This window comes from Argopecten irradians, chromosome 12 (assembly GCF_041381155.1).
Source record: "Argopecten irradians isolate NY chromosome 12, Ai_NY, whole genome shotgun sequence".
NCBI lineage: Eukaryota > Metazoa > Mollusca > Bivalvia > Pectinida > Pectinidae > Argopecten > Argopecten irradians.
In genome coordinates, this window is record NC_091145.1 from 13608586 (window position 1) to 13629422 (window position 20837).

The following is a 20837-nucleotide window of genomic DNA, read 5'->3' on the forward strand; positions in this document are numbered from 1 at the left end:
ATATAACAAAACAAATAATGACTGACCACGATGGCCAGTGTCCTGGATTACCCAGCCCTCTGGAGTGGACGGAACAATATGATTAGGGCTATCAAATACCCGAAGATCACTGATGAGAAAGAGTATAAATAGAGAACCTAATAGAAGACACCCTGCGGACAGGTATATTTGATGATTAAACTTAAGCTTGCTGATCATCACATAGAATGATTTTCAAATTATGAATGGGGGGTGAACAGGACACTAATGGGACTGTGTTTTCCCACAAATATGTTTACTGGGTTAGGAATGTACTACATTTCCTGTGAAATATTTCACTCTAATTTCAATTCAAGCCAAATTTCCCCATCTGGTGTTTGCCAGATTTCAAGGCATGCAAGACCACGTAGTGTTAATGTGAAGCATGGATTTTTATCCTCATTAAAATGAATTTTATGTGGAAATTCTAGTTGGGATGTAAACATTCTGCAAATAAAATATCAAAGTTGTCAACTTTTTGACCTACATATATTACAAAATAATCTGGCCTGTAGGTTATATATCAAATTGTGAGGTCATCAGTGAGTAAGTGTAAATTTTGTCATTTTAACTGAAAAATATGATGTTACACTTATAAGATTAATAACAGCAAATACCTACCCTCATGGTAAGATATTATGCTGTAATATGCAATAATTATAGATAGTAAGTATTAAAGAATAGCTTCCATCAGATTGACCATTAGTCACTACAGGTCCGGTAAATATCAGATTCATCATAAAAATCAAGCAGTATAATTTTGATTTCTTAATTTTACGTAATCTGTCCATGCAACCCAATTAGTAACCAGGTGCTGACTTACTGATTGGGAATTCATAGACCAGCTATGCCTTGATTATAAAAACAAGCACCTGTCTATTAACTCTGCAATGATAATGCACACTATCAAAATGTGCACATGATGTGATAGTACTGTGCAGCAATTAAGATGAAGCTGGAATATCTTTTCAAATTGTTCAGTAGTTAAACTACTATAACTTACAGAACTTAAATCAAAATCATCAAACTTGCATTGTAAAAATCAAAAGTAATTTCTTTTAAAGTATGTACCATTAATATAATTTGCACTAGCTGTTCTTTTATAAAGTTGCCCAATTTATTGTACTTTCATTGTTATCACTTGCTTTTTATAACAATTAATAGTTTCGGGAAAAAATGAGAAGAATATGATTAACTTTATTTTCGTTTTAAAGTCTAGCAAGTCCAATCATTCATGCTAGAGTGTAAGTGAGAATCCATATGCCTAACTTTATCCTGAGGCCTTTGTATGGATGACACTCATCATTGTGGTACTTGGTTTGTGTGCAGGAGATTAGAGATAAAAACGTTAATCCTGGTGCTGTATTCAGAGATTAGCGAGCCCCAAACAAGGGAGGTCACTCCAGCCTTATCAGTTAGTTGGATATAAATAACGCAGTCTGCATGTGTTTGATGATCCCATTGGGTTTCTTTTGAAAAATTATCAGTTCAAAATTAATGCAAGAAAGCATTTTGTTGTGATGGCTGATGAAAAAGTTGGCAGGTCACATCTTTTTATTTTATTTTGCTTCGTTACGTGTGAATAAAAACCACACTCCTAATAAACATCAGATGAATCTGGAGAATTAATGAAAATTTTCAATTAAACTTTGTGGTTTGGGTTTGGGTAATGAATTGTGGGTCAACAAGTACTTTTAGAGTATAAAAACATTTATTTTTCTCTAACCAAAAGTTCAATTCTCTCATAAAATCAATGACACATTTAGAAAAAAAAATGTATTAAGCTACAGAACCTAAATTACAAAAAAAAAAAAAAAGAAGAAAATACAAAAACATTCAGTTAACTACTCAAGTAAGTATGCTATTTAGCATTTGTACCTTTATGTTAATTACAGGTGTTTCTAATTAACAAAGAGGAAGAGCATGTTTGACAAACGATGATTGACAAATAACACTTCTTATTTAGGATAACCACACTTTTTAATATAACGAATATATATAGCCCCCAAAATACCACAAAATATTCTATTACTGGTTTAATATTTTTATTTGAGGTAAAGTTAATGAGGGTTGTATGTAATTTAGTACATCCGGAGCGTTGACACCTAGTCACAGGTAAAAATTGCTGACCATCAAGGGTCAAACTCTTGTGTCCTTCGTGCTGTCATAACAGCTGATAAATTAAAACTCATATATCATTTGCAAATTATTAATGGTAATAAATTACAATTTGTTATGTACTATACTTAGAGATATTGTGTATGAATATTTGAGGAAGTGTTCCTTTCCTGGAAGGATGATGAAGTAAGTCAATGGTTATATTATCTGGTGTAAAGATCTTCTAAATTTCTTTGTGACAACATTAGCTCTAATTTTGACAGTATTTCCTGGATTAGCTAACTTCTATAAATGGTACAGTATACTTAACTATGACCAGCTTGTATATATGACCTGGATCTTTTATTAATATACTCGGTTATCACTTGTAATTTTTGTCTCCTTTGTTTGCTAAGAAACTTAAGTTACATAATCAACTTTAACTTTTTCGTTTCTTTATTAGCTGCATTGATCAATTGTCATTCTTAACCTATTAAATGTATTCTGTTTAGTTAACTCCCCCAATCTGTATTATGATACAAAATTTTCTGCGATACCAGAATGTTATGTGTTCTTTCTATAGGTTTTCCTGAATTAAAGATTATCTCCCCTTGTTTGTGGTTTTCTCGTCTGCAATATGTTTTCTTTCTTTTGCTTTTCATGAATTAAAGATTATCTCCCCTTGTTTGTGGTTGTCTCGTCTGCGATATGTTTTCTTTCTATTGCTATTCCTGAATTAAAGATTATCTCTCCTTGTTTGGGGTTGTTTCGTCTGCGATATGTTTTCTTTCTTTTGCTTTTCTTGAATCAAAAATTATCTCTCCTTGTTTGTGGTTGTCTCATCTTTGCAGATTGACTAAAATCTGTATATAACATAATAGATGGTGATTCCTGATGATGTCTTAATTCACTGGTATGATTTAAACTAATTCACACCCTAAAAATTAGAAAAGGACTGTTCCAGCCTTTGATATAGAATGGTCCAAATGCATTCAAAGGGTGCAGGTGCCATACTAAAAGTGCTTGTAAATCACAAGGATTACCTCCCCTTAATACAGAGAACACCTGAATGTAGCTCTGATGGTTGGTTTTAAGCTCTGATGGTTGGTTATGTTTGCCTTTTGTAATAACTTTTTTTTTTTTGCAAAAAAAGAAAGAAGATATTTCACTATGAAATCTACATAAAGTAGCTAGCTGTTCAGGTGAATTTTTAAGTTATTTTTTCATAATTGATGATACTAGAATGTCCTTTTACAGATGTAATTTTTATAATAAATAATGATTAATGATCAATGTACTTTGAAAAATCGAGTGCTGTGTCAAAATTTCTATCTGCGTGTAAGTCAAACAAACATGTTTTTTCCTCCCTCTGTAACACCCCGCCTGTGTTGTGTTGACTGACGGGGCTATTATAAGAACAGTCCCATAAATTAATAGCTACTACAACCATTTGTTATAAGCTATTTATATATAATTAGAACCCAGTAGATGTGAAATCACTTTTTAACGATATGGACTCCGACATCTATTAGACTTAGAGGGCACCTGTTAAAGGGATGGTTTGTTGATCAGACAGTTTCTCTGAAGGAAAAACCCTGTGTGCTACTAGAGCATCTGGTCCGTGTAACATGTTTTACTGTCGAAAACATTCCCATTGTGTACCATGTTAGTATACTATAGTAGATAATTAGATAAATACTTCTACTAAATGTGGCTCTATGATATCACAACATTTCTATTTTCAGATAACTATAATGAATGCCGCTATTTTTAACTTGGGGTTACTAGTGTACTGTAGTAATTATTTTAAATGAAGAATTATTGCTATGATAAGTGTTCATAATGCAATGAATAAATTCATTTCATCTAACAAAATATTTCTTCCAGTTCCAGATTTTATAATGGAACATCATTTTTAGATATAATATATATATATATATATATATATATATAAGAAATAAAAACAATAACGATTCAGTCGTTATTGTTTTATTTCTTATAGATTTCGTCCGTAAGATTTTGCTTCAAATTTTTATATACCCGTATCGGTATATATATAGTGATTATAAAGTTGTAGTAAATCGGATTCACCTAGAGATGATGTGCACACAGTGTAATATCAATTTGGCCTTAACTGAAAGGTTAGACAAAATTGAGTTTTCCAAGATTCAAACAAAAATTATGATAATTTTCACTCTCTCTCCATCTGGACTTGTATCTGGATTGATATTTTGAAAAGCCTTTTAGCATAAACTCATTGAGATAGTCACAAAACAAGCAAAAACATTAATGTAAAATAAATATATACAATTGTATTAGAATATCTGATTTTTGATTTTTTACTATTGAAATGCGTTAATTAAAAATAAATAGACGGAGTCTTTCGGTAACAAAGCCATTTCTAAGCAATATTCTAAGATTTTCTGTGAGATGATGGTTATATATCCATGGAGTATAATTTATGAAGTCCTTTGACAGCTACATGTATTTAGAAAATTAGTATACTTAACTATGACCAGCTTGTATATATGACCTGGATCTTTTATTAAAGTAGCTGTCCAGGTGATTTTTTAAGTTATTTTTTCATAATTGATGATACTAGATGTCCTTTTGCAGATGTAATTTTTATAATAAATAATGATTAATGATCAATGTACTTTGAAAAATCGAGTGCTGTGTCAAAATTTCTATCTGCGTGTAAGTCAAACAAACATGTTTTTTCCTCCCTCTGTAACACCCCGCCTGTGTTGTGTTGACTGACGGGGCTATTATAAGAACAGTCCCATAAATTAATAGCTACTACAACCATTTGTTATAAGCTATTTATATATAATTAGAACCCAGTAGATGTGAAATCACTTTTTAACGATATGGACTCCGACATCTATTAGACTTAGAGGGCACCTGTTAAAGGGATGGTTTGTTGATCAGACAGTTTCTCTGAAGGAAAAACCTGGAAAAACCCTGTGTGCTACTAGAGCATCTGGTCCGTGTAACATGTTTTACTGTCGAAAACATTCCCATTGTGTACCATGTTAGTATACTATAGTAGATAATTAGATAAATACTTCTACTAAATGTGGCTCTATGATATCACAACATTTCTATTTTCAGATAACTATAATGAATGCCGCTATTTTTAACTTGGGGTTACTAGTGTTCTGTAGTAATTATTTTAAATGAAGAATTATTGCTATGATAAGTGTTCATAATGCACTGAATAAACTCATTTCATCTAACAAAATATTTCTTCCAGTTCCAGCTTTTATAATGGAACATCATTTTTAATATAATATATCTATATATATATATATATATATATAAGAAATAAAAACAATAACGATTCAGTCGTTATTGTTTTATTTCTTATAGATTTAGTCCGTAAGGATTTTGCTTCAAATTTTTATATACCCGTATCGGTATATATATAGTGATTATAAAGTTGTAGTAAATCGGATTCACCTAGAGATGATGTGCACACAGTGTAATATCAATTTGGCCTTAACTGAAAGGTTAGACAAAATTGAGTTTTCCAAGATTCAAACAAAAATTATGATAATTTTCACTCTCTCTCCATCTGGACTTGTATCTGGATTGATATGTTGAAAAGCCTTTTAGCATAAACTCATTGAGATAGTCACAAAACAAGCAAAAACATTAATGTAAAATAAATATATACAATTGTATTAGAATATCTGATTTTTGATTTTTACTATTGAAATGCGTTAATTACAAATAAATAGACGGAGTCTTTCGGTAACAAAGCCATTTCTTTGCAATATTCTAAGATTTTCTGTGAGATGATGGTTATATATCCATGGAGTATAATTTATGAAGTCCTTTGACAGCTACACGTATTTAGAAAAATTATGTAATCTTTCTAAAATATTATTTTCAATGATAGGATGAGTGTTATTCAAGAGGTCCTAGATTGATTTCATGCAGAAACAGTCAATTAAAATAAATGTTGACATTTTCATTAGTTTTTGCCCCACTTTCATAAGCATTCCTTTTCTTAAGGAAACTCTTTAAAATTCTCAATAGGGAAACAAGGAACTTTTATAATGTATTGCTGTGGAGATTTTAAGTTGAGAAATACGTGAAATTGGATTTTGCCGAAGTAATACACCCTTAATCATTGAAATTAAAGTCATGATTCTGTATGCTGTTTTTTTGGCAGAGACACAATGTATGGTAGACATTATTAGCTCACCTGGTCTGAAGGACCGAGGTGAGCTTATGGGATACCACAGCGTCCGTCATCCGTCAACAATCGACTTCTTCTCCATAACCGCTGGTCGGATTTCAACAAAATTTGACTGGTAGCATCCTTATGGGCTACTTACTGAAAATTGTACAAATGATGGGGCTGATACCCCGGGGGCCTGAGGGGCGGGGCCAAAAGGGGTCAATTTGGCTATTTCCATATAAACGACTTCTTCTCTGAAACCAAGTATGGGATAGCACCCATAATGCAATGGTAGCATCCTTATAGGGTGGGGATTCAAAATTGTGCAAAATTGTACAAATGATGGGGCTGATCCCTGGGGGGCCTGAGGGGCGGGGTCAAAAGGGGTCAATTTGGCTATTTCCATATAAACGACTTCTTCTCTGAAACCAAGCATGGGATAGCACCCATAATGCAATGGTAGCATCCTTATAGGGTGGGGATTCAAAATTGTGCAAATGATAGGGCTGACCCCCTGGGGGCTTGAGGGGCGGGGTCAAAAGGGGTCAATTTGGCTTTTTCCATATAAATGACTTCTTCTCTGCAACTAAGCATGGTATAGCACCCATAATGCAATGGTAGCATCCTTATAGGGTGGGGATTCCAAATTGTGCAAATGATGGGGCTGCATGACCCTAGCACCCATAATACAGTGGTAGCATCCTTATAGTGTGGGGATTCAAAATTGTGCAAATGATAGGGGTGACCAAAAGGGGTCAATTTGGCTTTTTCCATATAAATGACTTCTTCTCTGCAACTAAGCATGGTATAGCACCCATAATGCAATGGTAGCATCCTTATAGGGTGGGGATTCCAAATTATGCAAATGATAGGGCTGACCCCCGGGGGCCTGAGGGGCGGGGTCAAAAGTGGTCAATTTCCATATAAATGACTTTTTCTCTGCAACTTAAAATGGGATTACGCTCATAATGCAATGGTTACATCCTTATAGGGTTTGGATTCAAAATTTTGCAAATGATGGGGCTGACCCCCCGGGGGCCTGAAGGGTGGGGTCAAAAGGGGTTAATTTAGCTATTTCCATATAAACGACTTCTTCTCTGCAACTAAGAATGGAAGAGCACTTATAATGCAATGGTAGCATCCTTATAGGATTGGGATTTGAAATTGTACAAATGATAGGGCTGACCCCCTGGGCCTTAGACGGCAATAGATGCGAGGTCAAAAAGGTCAATTAGGCTACTACTTTCATATAAATTACTTTGTCTCTGAACCTATGTATTGGATAGCATATTTGTATGGTATCAATAGCATCATTGTATGGTTGTGATTCAAAATTAAACTTTGGGTGTCAATTTTGCTTATTTTTCTAATTGTCAGAGTCTTGTGATAATTACTAACAAAAAACCAGGTGAGCGATACAGGCCCTCTGGGCCTCTTGTTGATATCACCTAATCTCACACCTACCTGATTCTAGCTCTCACACACAGAAACAAACCTGGTTATTTATATAATCAAAGGATATGTAAACCAAACCTATCACCTAGGGAAATATTCTATATCAACCTAGTAATTAAAGTGACAATTCAGTCTAAGAGTACAATAAAACTCGCACATATTTCGGTAACAAACCAGTTCTAATGGGAATTAGATTAGTTGTTTTACTGTGATATGTCAGAAAAGCCCACTATAGTCAAATGTATGTGAAATGTTCAATCACCATTACACATAGTCTTGTATGCCGAACCCTGACCCTTGCCAGTATAGTAAAGAAATGTTTGTCTAGAACTGCTCAAATCGGTCTTACAGTAGTGTGTTAACATTATTAGATGCATGTCCTTGTCTAAAAATAATTTCATCAACTCCTCAGTGGTTATGTATTGCATTTGTTTAACGTGCGTGACTTTTACTCGGGTATGGGTACAGCCTACATGTTGTACCTGCTTAATCGCATTAATCATTGATTTTGAATTCCAATGGTATTTATCAAACTACTTTACAATGTTGTGAAATTTGTCACTATTTCTTGTCATATGTTTCATAAGGAATGTAGAGCAATACATTTATGTCATATTTTACTTCGTGGTTATGTAACAGACTTAGCCTCACTGAATTGTCTCTTTAAGGTGTGTTAGCTGATATGTTTAAAGCATCCTTCCTGTTTATATTACCAGATTTATCATAATGCGTACCCCTTCCCCTATAAATATACCCATCTTAGCTATTCTGTCGAGGCTACAGACCATGAGGAAAACAAATATATTCCAAATGTATACATTTTTTTGCTTACTTTAATGTTTGAAATTAAATTCTATATGTTGAATAAAGTTGGTTAAAACATTTCTAGGAATACATTAATTCTTAATTATGGATGTCAATATTTGAAGAAAACATTGTTAAAGTTTTAAGACTCAAAAATATGGATGTTGTCTCGATCGTATCACACTTAGGTCTATAGTATTGACTTTTTTTAAAATGAACAATTCTATCTTTCCAAAATTCAAGTTCTTTTATTGAAATAAGCAACTTCTTTGAGATTGATGATAAAATGGGTATGTGCTAATTACAGTAAATACGGTACTACCTGGTCTCTCCTACCTATCAGCCTACCAAATCTGTTACTATATATTCCGTACTTTACCCAAAACCTTCTCTATGTTTCAATTTATTGTACTTTAATGCCCAACCTTTACCACAATCTTGATTAGCTAAGATATTACTGCACCTAAAAATAAGTTTTTTGATATTTTTTCTACTAAGTTCATTTTTGTAGTAAACATCAAACCTTTGTAATGGCCAGGCATTATCTTTTATCAAAATGCACGTGGCTTCAACAGGCCTGCAATTATAGTACAAACCACAAACTGAGAGGATCTAGGAAGGAACAGTTTACTGTTTATCACAGAGGCGGGGGTAAATGATCAAGCAAGTGGTGACTCAGGATTGGCCGAAGGGAAAAAACACTTGAAAAGGGGGTAACCGTAGTGTTAATTCAATAAACCCATCCACCCCTATAAGCTACCCTCCATTCCACAGTTCTTTATGACTCCCCCAACCTTCCCATTTTTGAGGCTTCAACTTAACTTACCTTCAATTCAAATTTTGATCCCATTTAGCAGTCTATTGTTATCAATTTTTAAAGGCCTGGGTGCTCACTATGTTAAATACAGTACCTGGGAGTCATTCAGTGGGTATAGGCTGAAGTTTTCTGCTTATTATGTCAAATAAGGTATAGCTGGAAGTCACTGGATGTGAGATGAAAGCTTTAGGAAGACCGGAAAATACTCATTCATGGTTTTGTTCAGGAAAGAGCTACATGAAGCATCGATGAGAGGGTTACAATTGATGGGAGTTTAGGGAGTTAAGATTGGACCTAAGGAGCTAGGGGATGGTTGTGACATAGTCACTGGATGTGAGATGGAATCTTTAGGAAGAAGGGGGAATACTGATTCGTGGTTTTGGTCAGGAAAGAGCTACATGAAGTATAGATGAGAGCATCAAGAAAGGGCCAAAGTGTCACTGAATGTAGATAGATAAGCTTATAGCTGGGATTTACAGAGCCAAGTTCTGACATAAGATGTGGGAACAAGTGATGATATAATGTTGGCCCAGGAATAAGGAACATACGTAGCTGCAAGAAGAGGGGGTAAAGTGTTGCCTTAAGGAAGAGTATGCACAGTCTAATAATTCTGGATTATTGAAGGAAAGGATTAAATTATCTCTCCTAGTTTGCAGTGACAGAAATCATCAAGCCAAATTTCAAAATGGCCCATGAAATGGTTTGAAATGGTCACAAAATAAATGTCACATTAAATGTTAAGTGCTTAATTTGTGGAAAATGAGAGGCTATATTTATCTAAAAGTGCAAGTACTTAATGTACGTATTACCCAACATCATGTTTATAATGCTCTAATTAGGTCAACAAAATTGAAGTGTTTCTGTGCAGGTCAGGGTGCGATAAGGCAGAACACACATCTGGACGGAAAGCCGATAACGTTTTTTAATTCGAAGGTTATAATTTAACATATTACCTATTTGTCTATTAATACCAGTTAATGTCATGTTGATGTTAAGTCAATCGGGCCCAAGTTGTTGTAAAAAGCACTGCATTACCGTGTGTAAAAATTAATTTGTCACCTCATTTACTGTATAACGAGAATGCAAATTTTAATTGACTATTTCCTTAGTGTACTGCTATAAGTATGTTTTACTAATTATCTGCATTCTTTTATGTGGTGTGCATAAATCAATTTCTATTAGTTTGAAGTATTAGACATATTCATTCTTGGAAATTCATGTCGGGATTCCGATATCCTCATATACATTGCACATACAGAACGTTTATCTCACAAAGTATACATTACATTAAGATGTTTTAATACAGTATTCACTGCTCATCAAGGTATAGAACGAATTTGTAATCAATGCACTTTAGAGAAAGAATTCGCTAAACTTATAACCCCAATTATTTGGAAATATTTATGCAAGCTATGCTCTAGCAGTAAATTCAGGTTTTCTTACCTGAATCACCCCTGAAGACACATCTGAGCTCTTCTGAATCAAAGACTAGACCAGTCCATTGAGAAATTGCATGGGTGAATGAGTTGACCGATAAAATACTTCATATAAAACTGAAGATTTACCTCATTATCAGAAAACCATCTGATTAAAATACATACCCTTATTTTCACTCGTATCATCAAGGACAGAAATCATTCATTATTAGGAGTTATGGGGGCCTTTTTCATTGTGTGACGCAGGCACATGTGGAGTACAGAAAATATTTTGCAAAACATACATATTTGAAGAATCATTTTTATGTATGAAGGAGTCAATGTGTCCCTTGAAATTTCAAAATGTTGTCTGTAGGTGATGTGGCCAGATAGGAAATTGTAAATGTCACAGTCAATTCCTGTTTGAAATGTATATGTAAATAGTTTTCAATAAGGTTGTCACAAGTTAAGAGATTTAATGAGATTCCTTCATATTATCATTAGGAAGGAACGTATTACACAAATTAAGGAGATTAAGATGTTATTTTTACCTCTATATTCTTTTTACAAAAAAATTGAAGTTTCCTTTAAGTTAAGTATTAAATGTTGATGAGATTGGCTTTATGGGAAAATGTTCTATTGTTTAAAAATCAGAATTGGAGGATTTTCTTTACTTATCTGATTCACTACCCCTGAAGACGCATTTAGACTCTTCTAAATCAAGGACTGAGAACAGTTCATTATGACATTTCAGGGTTGAATGAATTAACGTTTTGTTCCTTAGTTTGGTAGCTATCCATCTCACTAATTAATAAGAGTGCAAGTAACAGCAATTTATTTACCACAAACGATGATACAATACAGTACTAGAAAAGCTATGAATTATTATGTTATGGAAATTAAATTAAAACCTTTTGTAAAACCTTTGCTGCATACTATGTAAAGATAGAATGTGTCATATAGACAATAGCTTATTTACTGATTTTATTCAGAGATATAATTGCTTTCACCATACAGCCTTGTTTTATTGAAATATCAATATAGTTTCTACCCTATATTTAGACAATTCTAAGCTGGTTTTGTGTTTCAAATTTGGAATGAAGAATTTAGGGAATTTTATTTCTGAGAACTTTTGTGTAGTAAATTAAAAGATAGCCAAAATATGCATTCTTAGATTATAGTACTGTATAGTTGTTTAAATTCTGTGGGTGTTGTTTTGGACTTATTTGTGGGGATTTATTTTCGCAAATTATTTGATATCCTGTTAAAGCGTCGATCTTACAACCATCTCTAATACTGGAAATCACGATTTTAATAAATTTCGCGAGGTATTAAATTTCACGATATAGCAAAATTGAAACCCTGCAAATATTAGGAAGTACCAGGGTATACAGTATGCCATGAATAGAGAGTTTGAAGTTTTTATTATTATGCTTCAAAGGTTAAGTGGTACATGTAGAAAACGTTCATATTCTATCGATTAAATTTGGAGTATGGAAAACGAGAGTGAGCAATTTATTAAGAAAACTTGGAGGCCTTAAAGAGGTAGCAAACGGTATTAATCGGAAGTCAAACGAAAATTCAGAATACATTTTGGCGGTAAATATTATTATATAAATGCCGATTGACACTGTTGAACAGGCAAATAATGAATGGAAATAAAATTGTACCAATTGTCATAGGTATAAGTTTAAAAATTTTCCGGAATGGAATTTGAAATTGAAGTCTTTTGAATGAAAAAAATAAAAAAAATTGTCACGCTTTTTCAAAGCTTTCCAATGGTGTTGAAAGGCTGCCTTTTTGTAACCACTAAATACTATATTTATGATATTTCAACAAGATAAATAGTTCTGTTTAAAAAAAATGTGATAAAAACTGTGATTAAAGACAAATCGATCACAAGCTTAATGGCGTCTCTTGTTTATTTTACATACTCCATCAATAATGTTCTACCAGGAAGTCTTATGCTACTGAAGATGTTGCTATAAAAACTTTTACATTGGTGATTCTTACTGCTTTACCAGAAACTAATTATATGGTCAAAAGTTGATTTATACATGCTGGCTGTGACAAACATTGATTGATGTTATTGGGGATGGGTGAAATGTTTCTCTCAGAGATCATAAAGTCTTCTCGATAATGGCGTCTCCATTGTGTCCTGTCGATGAAGGTATCACCACGAGGTGTTAGTAAACAGACTTATTGTGTGGAAGACATCCGGGATGGCCCCAGACATTCAAGGGGTTAGGTGGGCTGTGAACCTCTACCATCAATATTTGTGTAAGGTGTCAAATTCATATTCACGAATTTGTCTCGTTGTTGAAACCTTCGAATTGACAGAGGTAATATCAACTTTCATTTTCATAAGATGTAGCTTTGATATTGTTATATCAGTTTTTGTCTCGTTGTTCAAGGCTAGAGAATGGACGGTTGTTTGTCTCATTTTGATAGATGAGACAATCAACCGGAGGTAGAGGTTCATATATCATGTAACGGAGTAAAACCAATTTTCATCTTTGGAAATGTTTTACGCATCTCTTTGGAAGGAAAGTTCTTGTGAAAGGTGTCGATTTGGTAATGCTATGTCTTTAGATTTGTTGGCTATATCAATTTTATGGAGAAACATTTCTTTGAGATATTGAGTAATATCAATTTTCATTCTCAGAAATGTTAACAGTTTTTCTTGTCTGGAGAGTAATGTATCACATTGGTATTGTTATATATCTATTATTTTGTCACGATTTCAAGGCTAGATAATGAACTATTGTCTGTCCCACTGCGAAGGCGATATGTTTTTTGAATTTTATGAACGAGAAATAACAACTTTCACTTGTTTTTGAAAATTGGACACATTTCCTTGTCTTGACAGACATAATATTAGAAAATAAATAGGATACGATATAGTTTTACATACTTCTATTTTGTTTGCTTCATAGAATTCATTTGTCATATACCTGGTTATTTAGTGATATTATGGATCTTGTATATATGACTTAATATGTATCGCTGTCAGAGTCAAATTTCCGTTATTGCTAATAAATAAACCTACAACATGCAAGGAACGAAATAGTGATTTTTACATTTAAAAATAGTTAAGAAAAAATCTGGAGACAAATAATGCATGTTCTAGAATTTAAATGGAAAACTACAAATCTTTAAAATGATGTGGAAATGAAAAAAAAAGATTGTCGCTATTCACCAGTGAAAGGATGCACGATTATTAATTATCAGGCTTGATATAGCCGGCATTGTGTAAATCTTGCTATGTATTTAGTGTGCGAGTGATTTTGGAAAGTGCCATCAAGAAAGAGTGGATGATTACGATAATGGTCAGACAATTGTTAAATGATGATAAAGAGGTAAGGTGCTCTTGCAGACAGCAGTGGCGATGTTAGACAGAATAGAAGAAAGACACGGCATGACGGAAGTTTTGCTGGGTTGTGAGAGTGAATATGGAGTGTATCACAGTTGATAAGGGCACTATGATTGCCTTTTGTTCCAATGAGACATCAGAATTTTCAAGGATATTGTTAGAAAGATATCAAAATCCTTAGTGTTCATTACAATATCTCCCTCCGAGTCAAAATTGTCATACTGAGATCGGTTATTGGTGTGGGATGGGACTAGTATATAGACATTACAGTACGGAAATAATATGAAAGCGATTCTTAGAATGAATGTGAATGGTCTAGACTCTGGAGATTATCGGCAGTATTTTTGATAGATAAAGAAACATTGGAAGAGACGTTGAAGGTTAAAAATTGTCATGTCCTTCGGCATTTGATTATGAATTGTAGTTATCGATGGTACGAGAACAGAGGGTCTTATTTAACCCCATGTATTGTTATATCGGTTGATAATCAACAGTTCGTTGTTCTTAAGATACTAGAAACGGATTAAGCATTATTATTGCTGATGGTGGCTGAGGAATGCAGGCGGCAATTGCAAGTACAGTTCTGTACATACATAATGTAATGATAAAACAATAGAATTGAGATACAGGCCTGGCATGTTCGCCTAATGTACTCCATGCATACTAGGGATGAGATAGAGTATAATGTTTATGATAAATGTTTCCGAGAAATATGTTGTATCATCACTTTCAATCTTATAGCATACTGCCTGTGGAATAAGGGAGGTAACACTATCTATATTAATGGCAATTTGAAACCAATGCCCATCATGTTTTCATTTCTATTGCTATTAATGTAATGTATAGTGATGCCACTTTTTCTTTTAGGACATTCCAAATTTGGCACGAACTAGTTTATTTTAAGTTTCGCTGAAATTGCTCATTTAGTAGTCTGCAGATAAAGTGAGAGCTGATGTAGTAATTTAAAGCGGATTGATTTCGGATGAAGAGGTACTTTATTTGCATAACCACCAACACTACATGATTTTGTTCCTACAACCACACCCTCACGAACCAAACCATTCTTTATAGTATATAATCTATTTCCATACATATGGATAAGCCCCCTCCAGTGCTGTGCTATCTTAACATCCTTTTGGTATCTGACTTTAGGACAGGCTTTTCACTGATAAATACGTGCATTAAAGTGTAAAATGCCTGCATATTACAAAGCTGGAACACATCAGTCTTAGAATCTATTCATTTACTTCAGCACGCGGTAGATGATGGGTTTATCTGTCACAGCTGAAATCATAATTTCGTTTTGATTACATATCAATGGCGGCATGTGCTAGCTGTTAGCCCCATACATGCAATTGCATGTGGGATCACTTATCCTTGATAGTCCGTGGCAGACTCGGGCTCCTCCCATTACTTATCACAGTCCCGGTAATAGCTGGTCATAAAATATCATTTCGTTAATTTGTGAAAAAAATTAAGATATAGCTACAATATCCCTGCTGTGTTTTATCCGTGCTGTGGTATGCATTCGTTTTTTGGCGTTGATACCAGGACAAAGATGTTTCTTCCCAGAACATTGAGATGTGTTTGTTAAACCACCAGTTTCACTACAATACTCAATTTAATTTGATTAATTAATGTAGTTAATTCGTTTTTTCTTTATTATACTGCTCTTAGACGCGAATCACACATCAATGTGTCGTGAGTCTCTACGTACACTTGTATTTATCCTATCTATTTAATCGCGTCTTTGTTACACTAAGCCTAACTCCATCCCGTTCTCCTTCGTAAAATACATTTACCTTTCTCTCAGATATGCACGAGTTTCAAAATGTTTCGTAAAATGTGATAATTCGGCCTTGTTCCTGATTTGTCAAAGATTTAATGTATCCATTTATCCACTAAACTAATTTTAGTCATCTGTAATTGCAGGTTTCACCTGAAGATGTTGGCGTGGCAAGGTACTCCTCTTTAGAGTGGGGAAACTTAATAATCTGCAGCAAATAACACCACGGTCCAGCCATGGAGATCGATCGTTTGAGTTTAGACGCCCTGTTCAACAGCACTTTGAACCTGACGATGAACAACTCCTTCTACTACGATGAATATTGGCAGTACGATTATGACGAGCTACCGTGCATGTATGCACCTGATCCTAAAAATGAATCATCGGCGTCCATGCTTGAGAACCGACCAAGCTACAACCTTCTCTTTAAGATTCTGTTACCGATTATCTGCATCAGCGGCATCGTCGGTATCATCCTCACCGTTCTGGTTCTGAGTCGGAAGAACATGTGCACGTCCACAAACTGTTATCTAATCTCACTGTCTATCGCAGACCTGGGATTTCTTGTCATACTATCGACAAAGTTCCTGGAGTATCGTATCGAAGGTTATTACCAGTTTCATGTGTTTGATATATACTTCACTTACGCTCAAATATTTCTGCACACATTCCTACTGGCTTCGGTTTGGTTGACAGTTATGCTTGCCATTGAACGTTACATAGCTATATGCCATCCCCTGAGAGCCATTTCAATATGTACAGTGCGTAGGGCTCGTATCATCATCGTTGTCATATTTGTCTTCTCTTTTTACTGCCGTGTTCCAAATTTCTTCGAGCAGGAAATAAAAACTGTGACCCCATGCCCTGGCGCTCCGGAATTTCGGCACATGGTTCTTACACAACTTGGACAGAATTTAACTTACAAGATATCCTATGCATGGGTTGTTGATTGTATTATTTGTGCTATACTCCCCTTTATAGCTTTACTTTTCCTCAATATCAGACTAATTATAGAAATCCGTAAGTCCACGAAATATCTACGATATCATCTAGGAACAGACAGTAACATGCAGAATGCGGTGAGTAGTGAACAGCTCAAGATCACGATGATGTTGATCAGCATTATCTTTGTGTTTTTCGTCTGTCAGTCCCCTTATGTGATTACGATGGCGTACAGGAACATTCACAAATATACCTCTCCGACCATTCTTGGCTCACTCACCATGAAAATCGTGGCGGATGCCACTATACTTATGTTGGCGCTTAAATCTGCAATCAACTTCATCCTATACTGTTGGTTCAGCGAAAAATTCTGGAATACGTTCAAACGTACATTCTGTATTCGGTACTGTCTGAAACGCTATAATACCAGGCGGCAAAATGGGCATACAGTACACTCAGCAGATCAGGTGGGCAGCAATAGCGCACGCAAGACGTCGTGCATGACCAAAGACACCATCTGCTGAACAAGTCCATTGTCAGCGGAACCAAATTCACTAGTCTTAAAACATAATCTGTTTCAGGTTTGAAGAAAAACCCTGAAAAAAACAACAATCAAATTTTGTTTCAACATACAAATGTATTACAAAGCCAAATCGTTTAATCAAATTCGAACGCTTAGAGAAAAACGATGGTGCTCTGAAGTTAACAAGTTCTTGCATGTGCATCTGAAGATACAACGTTTTTAAGCACAATACTGATGACGCATGAAAGCAAAGAATGTTTCGATGGAAAGTGAAATCCGACGATAGCCGATCATATTGTATTGGCTAAACTGATATAAAAGAAAATAGATCTTTTGGACAAAGTGTCATATATCATCACCCTTTCAAATTAGTTGTTGTCATATATGTTAATGCATGTACAAAAACTGTATGGATGACAGTATAATGTAGTGCCTAATGAATTTGTTGGACCGATGATCGTTAGAAAATGTGTATGGATGAGCGAGTTTGTTTGCAATTCACAATGAACGTATTCAAAATACATATTTATCGTACAAAGTTATATCTTCTCTATTTCCTCTTGTCCAGTGGTATTTTGAAATAATTATTTTGTAAGTTCAATAACAGGTAATGTGTGACGTTTTCCCCTTTTGGACTCGGGATTCAAACCTAGCAGACAGGTTCTTAAATTATCTTAGTTGTAATCTGAATGACGTTACTGTAGAAACATGCAAATAACAAACATTGTTTCAAGATTGGCAATAATTAACTCTAATATTGTTTTATGGTTCCCGATGGAAGTGAATAAGCATCGCATTTAAATCAATTTAAATTCGATTACATATACTGTAATATGACACGTTCATATCAGACTTGCCAGTGATGCCAAACTTTGACCCATATATGTTTGCATTCAACAGTGAGGAAGATGTGAGGCTGTGAGAATATACTCTATGCTAACACTTTCTCGTTGACGTATTTCGCGGGCAATCGCAGTACGGGGTTTTTGAGATCCCCAAACGATGTGGTTAAAGTACAATTTACGGTCGATTAGACCCACCTTCACGAAACTCACGTCAAATGATCAAGTCATAATCACTGGATGGTGGGACTAATCGTCGGTAAATTGTACTTCACCCACGTCGTTTCGGGATCTTAAAACTCCGCATTGCGAAAATAAGTCACCGCGATCATATTTCAAGCATACGATTTGGAGTCCCATATCATTCGAAATCGCGCAATTATTTAAATGAAAATTAAATTAAGCATGAAAAGTGAGATTAAGTCGCCGTGAAAATAAGTTAGTTTACAGTATTCCGTCTTCGTATATTACAGAGTTAGTTCCCTTGCGGGTAGGTATTGATTGTGACGTCAATAACTATGACGTTACGCTCGCAAATACATGACGTCACAATTAATACCTATCCGCAATTGCAGATAACTCTGTAACATTAAAACACAAAATTCCAAGATAATCGTCTCTGTTTAGAAATGTTCGTGTTCTTTGAGTAAGAGGAGAGGTGGATTGGGTTGTATGTCTGCACATCTAGATATTGAAAGTTGTTGAATTTAATTGTGTGTCGATGTTTATGAATCCTATATATAATCCAAATGGTTTATTTAAGTAGAAGTTATTGTGATTATTTGTTGTAATGATATTATGCCATATTAAATTTATCGCATGTGTTTATTGCTTGATTATATATTAAATATCATATTGATAATGGCAAAAAATCATTTAAAATGAAAAATAAAGAGTAAATATATATATCATATACTTGTTTGTGTTAATTAATTAGCGGGTGTAGTAAAATGTTTTCATCCGCTGACTACCATCAAATCAATAACGTTAAGGTAGTATCCATATTTCTATCACTTCTTGGTGTACTGGAACATAATTACATTGATACAAACAAACGCTCCTTGTAGATGCTATAGGCACTATTAGATTTAATGTCATGGCTATTTTGTGACAGAAATATATACCGAACTCTTAACATGCAGCACAACAATCTACGACTTAACAGTAGTACCTAAGGTTAGGCCTGATCCATACACGCTTTCTATCATCTTAGTTATGTTCAAATACACCAAAGAATTGATGTTTTAGCTTATAAAATATCAATAGTTTAAACATTTTATAAGACCTTAAATATAGAAAATGAATAGATTCACGAAGTCGATGGAGAAATGAATGTAAATATTTTCTCGTTTTTTACGGTTTACACATTAAACCTACCTGTTTTGACGCTCGAAGTTTTCAGTCGATTTCACTCCGGATTACTACAACGACATCATGCATTAGAAGTTCGGTTTTACATGGTCTATATTTGGTTATTTTGACAGTCTTGTGTCATATTCTACCACGTTTCATAAACATTCGTAAGCTTTTCAAAACATATACTTTCTATTTCACGAAGTACTTTAACTTTGAGGAAAACCTCAAATAGAAAAGAAAGAGATTTGATGTCAGTTGTTCGATTCACAAGCTTCTTTACACAGTTAGATAGAAGACATGTACTGTGGTAGTAGTGAAAGTAGAAAGTTATATGTTACAAACTCTTCTTCTTAAATATCCTCGTCATCCTACCGCCTTACGTTTGGCATTTAATTTAATGTTCGAATCTGTGAAGAAGACCCTGTCCCCTGATTGAAGCGATGGTTCCTTTTCCTGCTTTGCCCTCAGCATTGAGAGTGGGACGACTGCTTTGCCCGTTATCAGTGTATTGTGATCAGGTTTGATGTATTATTGAGTTTCTTTGGCATTTTATTTCAATGACAAGGGCAAGAGTCTAACTACATAACACTGAGTTGAACCTAACAATTCAGCATTTAGCACTTCCATAACATGTTTTCGATTATGAAATTTCAGCACTGTCATTTATCGCCGAGGGCAAATTATAAATCATCAGCTAAGTCTCATATAATAAATATCGGATGTTTTATAGGAGAAGTAATGGAATAATATGGATATCAAATATATAACCAGTATTTCAAAGGTTGTGATGCGCCAATCTTGATACTAGGGCGTTCAATAAATTAAATAGGAATAATGGCAATTCCTTTTTAATAGTTTTTAACTATTTGATGTTAATACTACTAAATCAGATATTAACTAATTATAACAAGTTTGTATAATAATTTTGATGATGTAAAAAGTAGATTTATGGACTTCAATGCTGATAAAATTGACACTGAAGATGTTGTGAAAACGGCATTACAGACAATACGTGAACATCCACGTAACGATGACACGAAGAAAAAGATTGAATGAATAATTAACAGCAACAATAAACGTAAATAGGCTGTGATCAAGTATCGAAAATAATACAGCATTGCATTAATTTAAATCATTGATCATTGTCAAGAGATTTCAAGAGAGACGAAAGTTATCCCGAATTAGACACGAGCAGACAGGTGATTTGCCTGGTGGTGATC

General features: G+C 34.3%; 1 protein-coding gene across 6 annotated transcripts in view; it reads left to right on the top strand.

The window, feature by feature from the left end:
• The window catches only part of LOC138336989 (N-fatty-acyl-amino acid synthase/hydrolase PM20D1.2-like), a 101410-nt gene extending 82238 nt beyond the window's left edge, over window positions 1-19172 (top strand). For 2 of the 6 annotated variants that reach the window (XM_069286651.1, XM_069286648.1), the window contains exon 2: window positions 16101-19172. In XM_069286651.1, coding sequence (XP_069142752.1) covers window positions 16191-17420 — 1230 coding nt within the window. In that variant the 5' untranslated portion in view covers window positions 16101-16190 and the 3' untranslated portion in view covers window positions 17421-19172. Of the gene's footprint in view, window positions 1-9580; window positions 9971-10012; window positions 10314-16100 lie in introns of those variants that run through there. The other 4 variants (XM_069286649.1, XM_069286652.1, XM_069286650.1 and 1 more) reach the window with 4 other exon arrangements.
• The last annotated feature ends 1665 nt before the right edge of the window (window positions 19173-20837 follow it).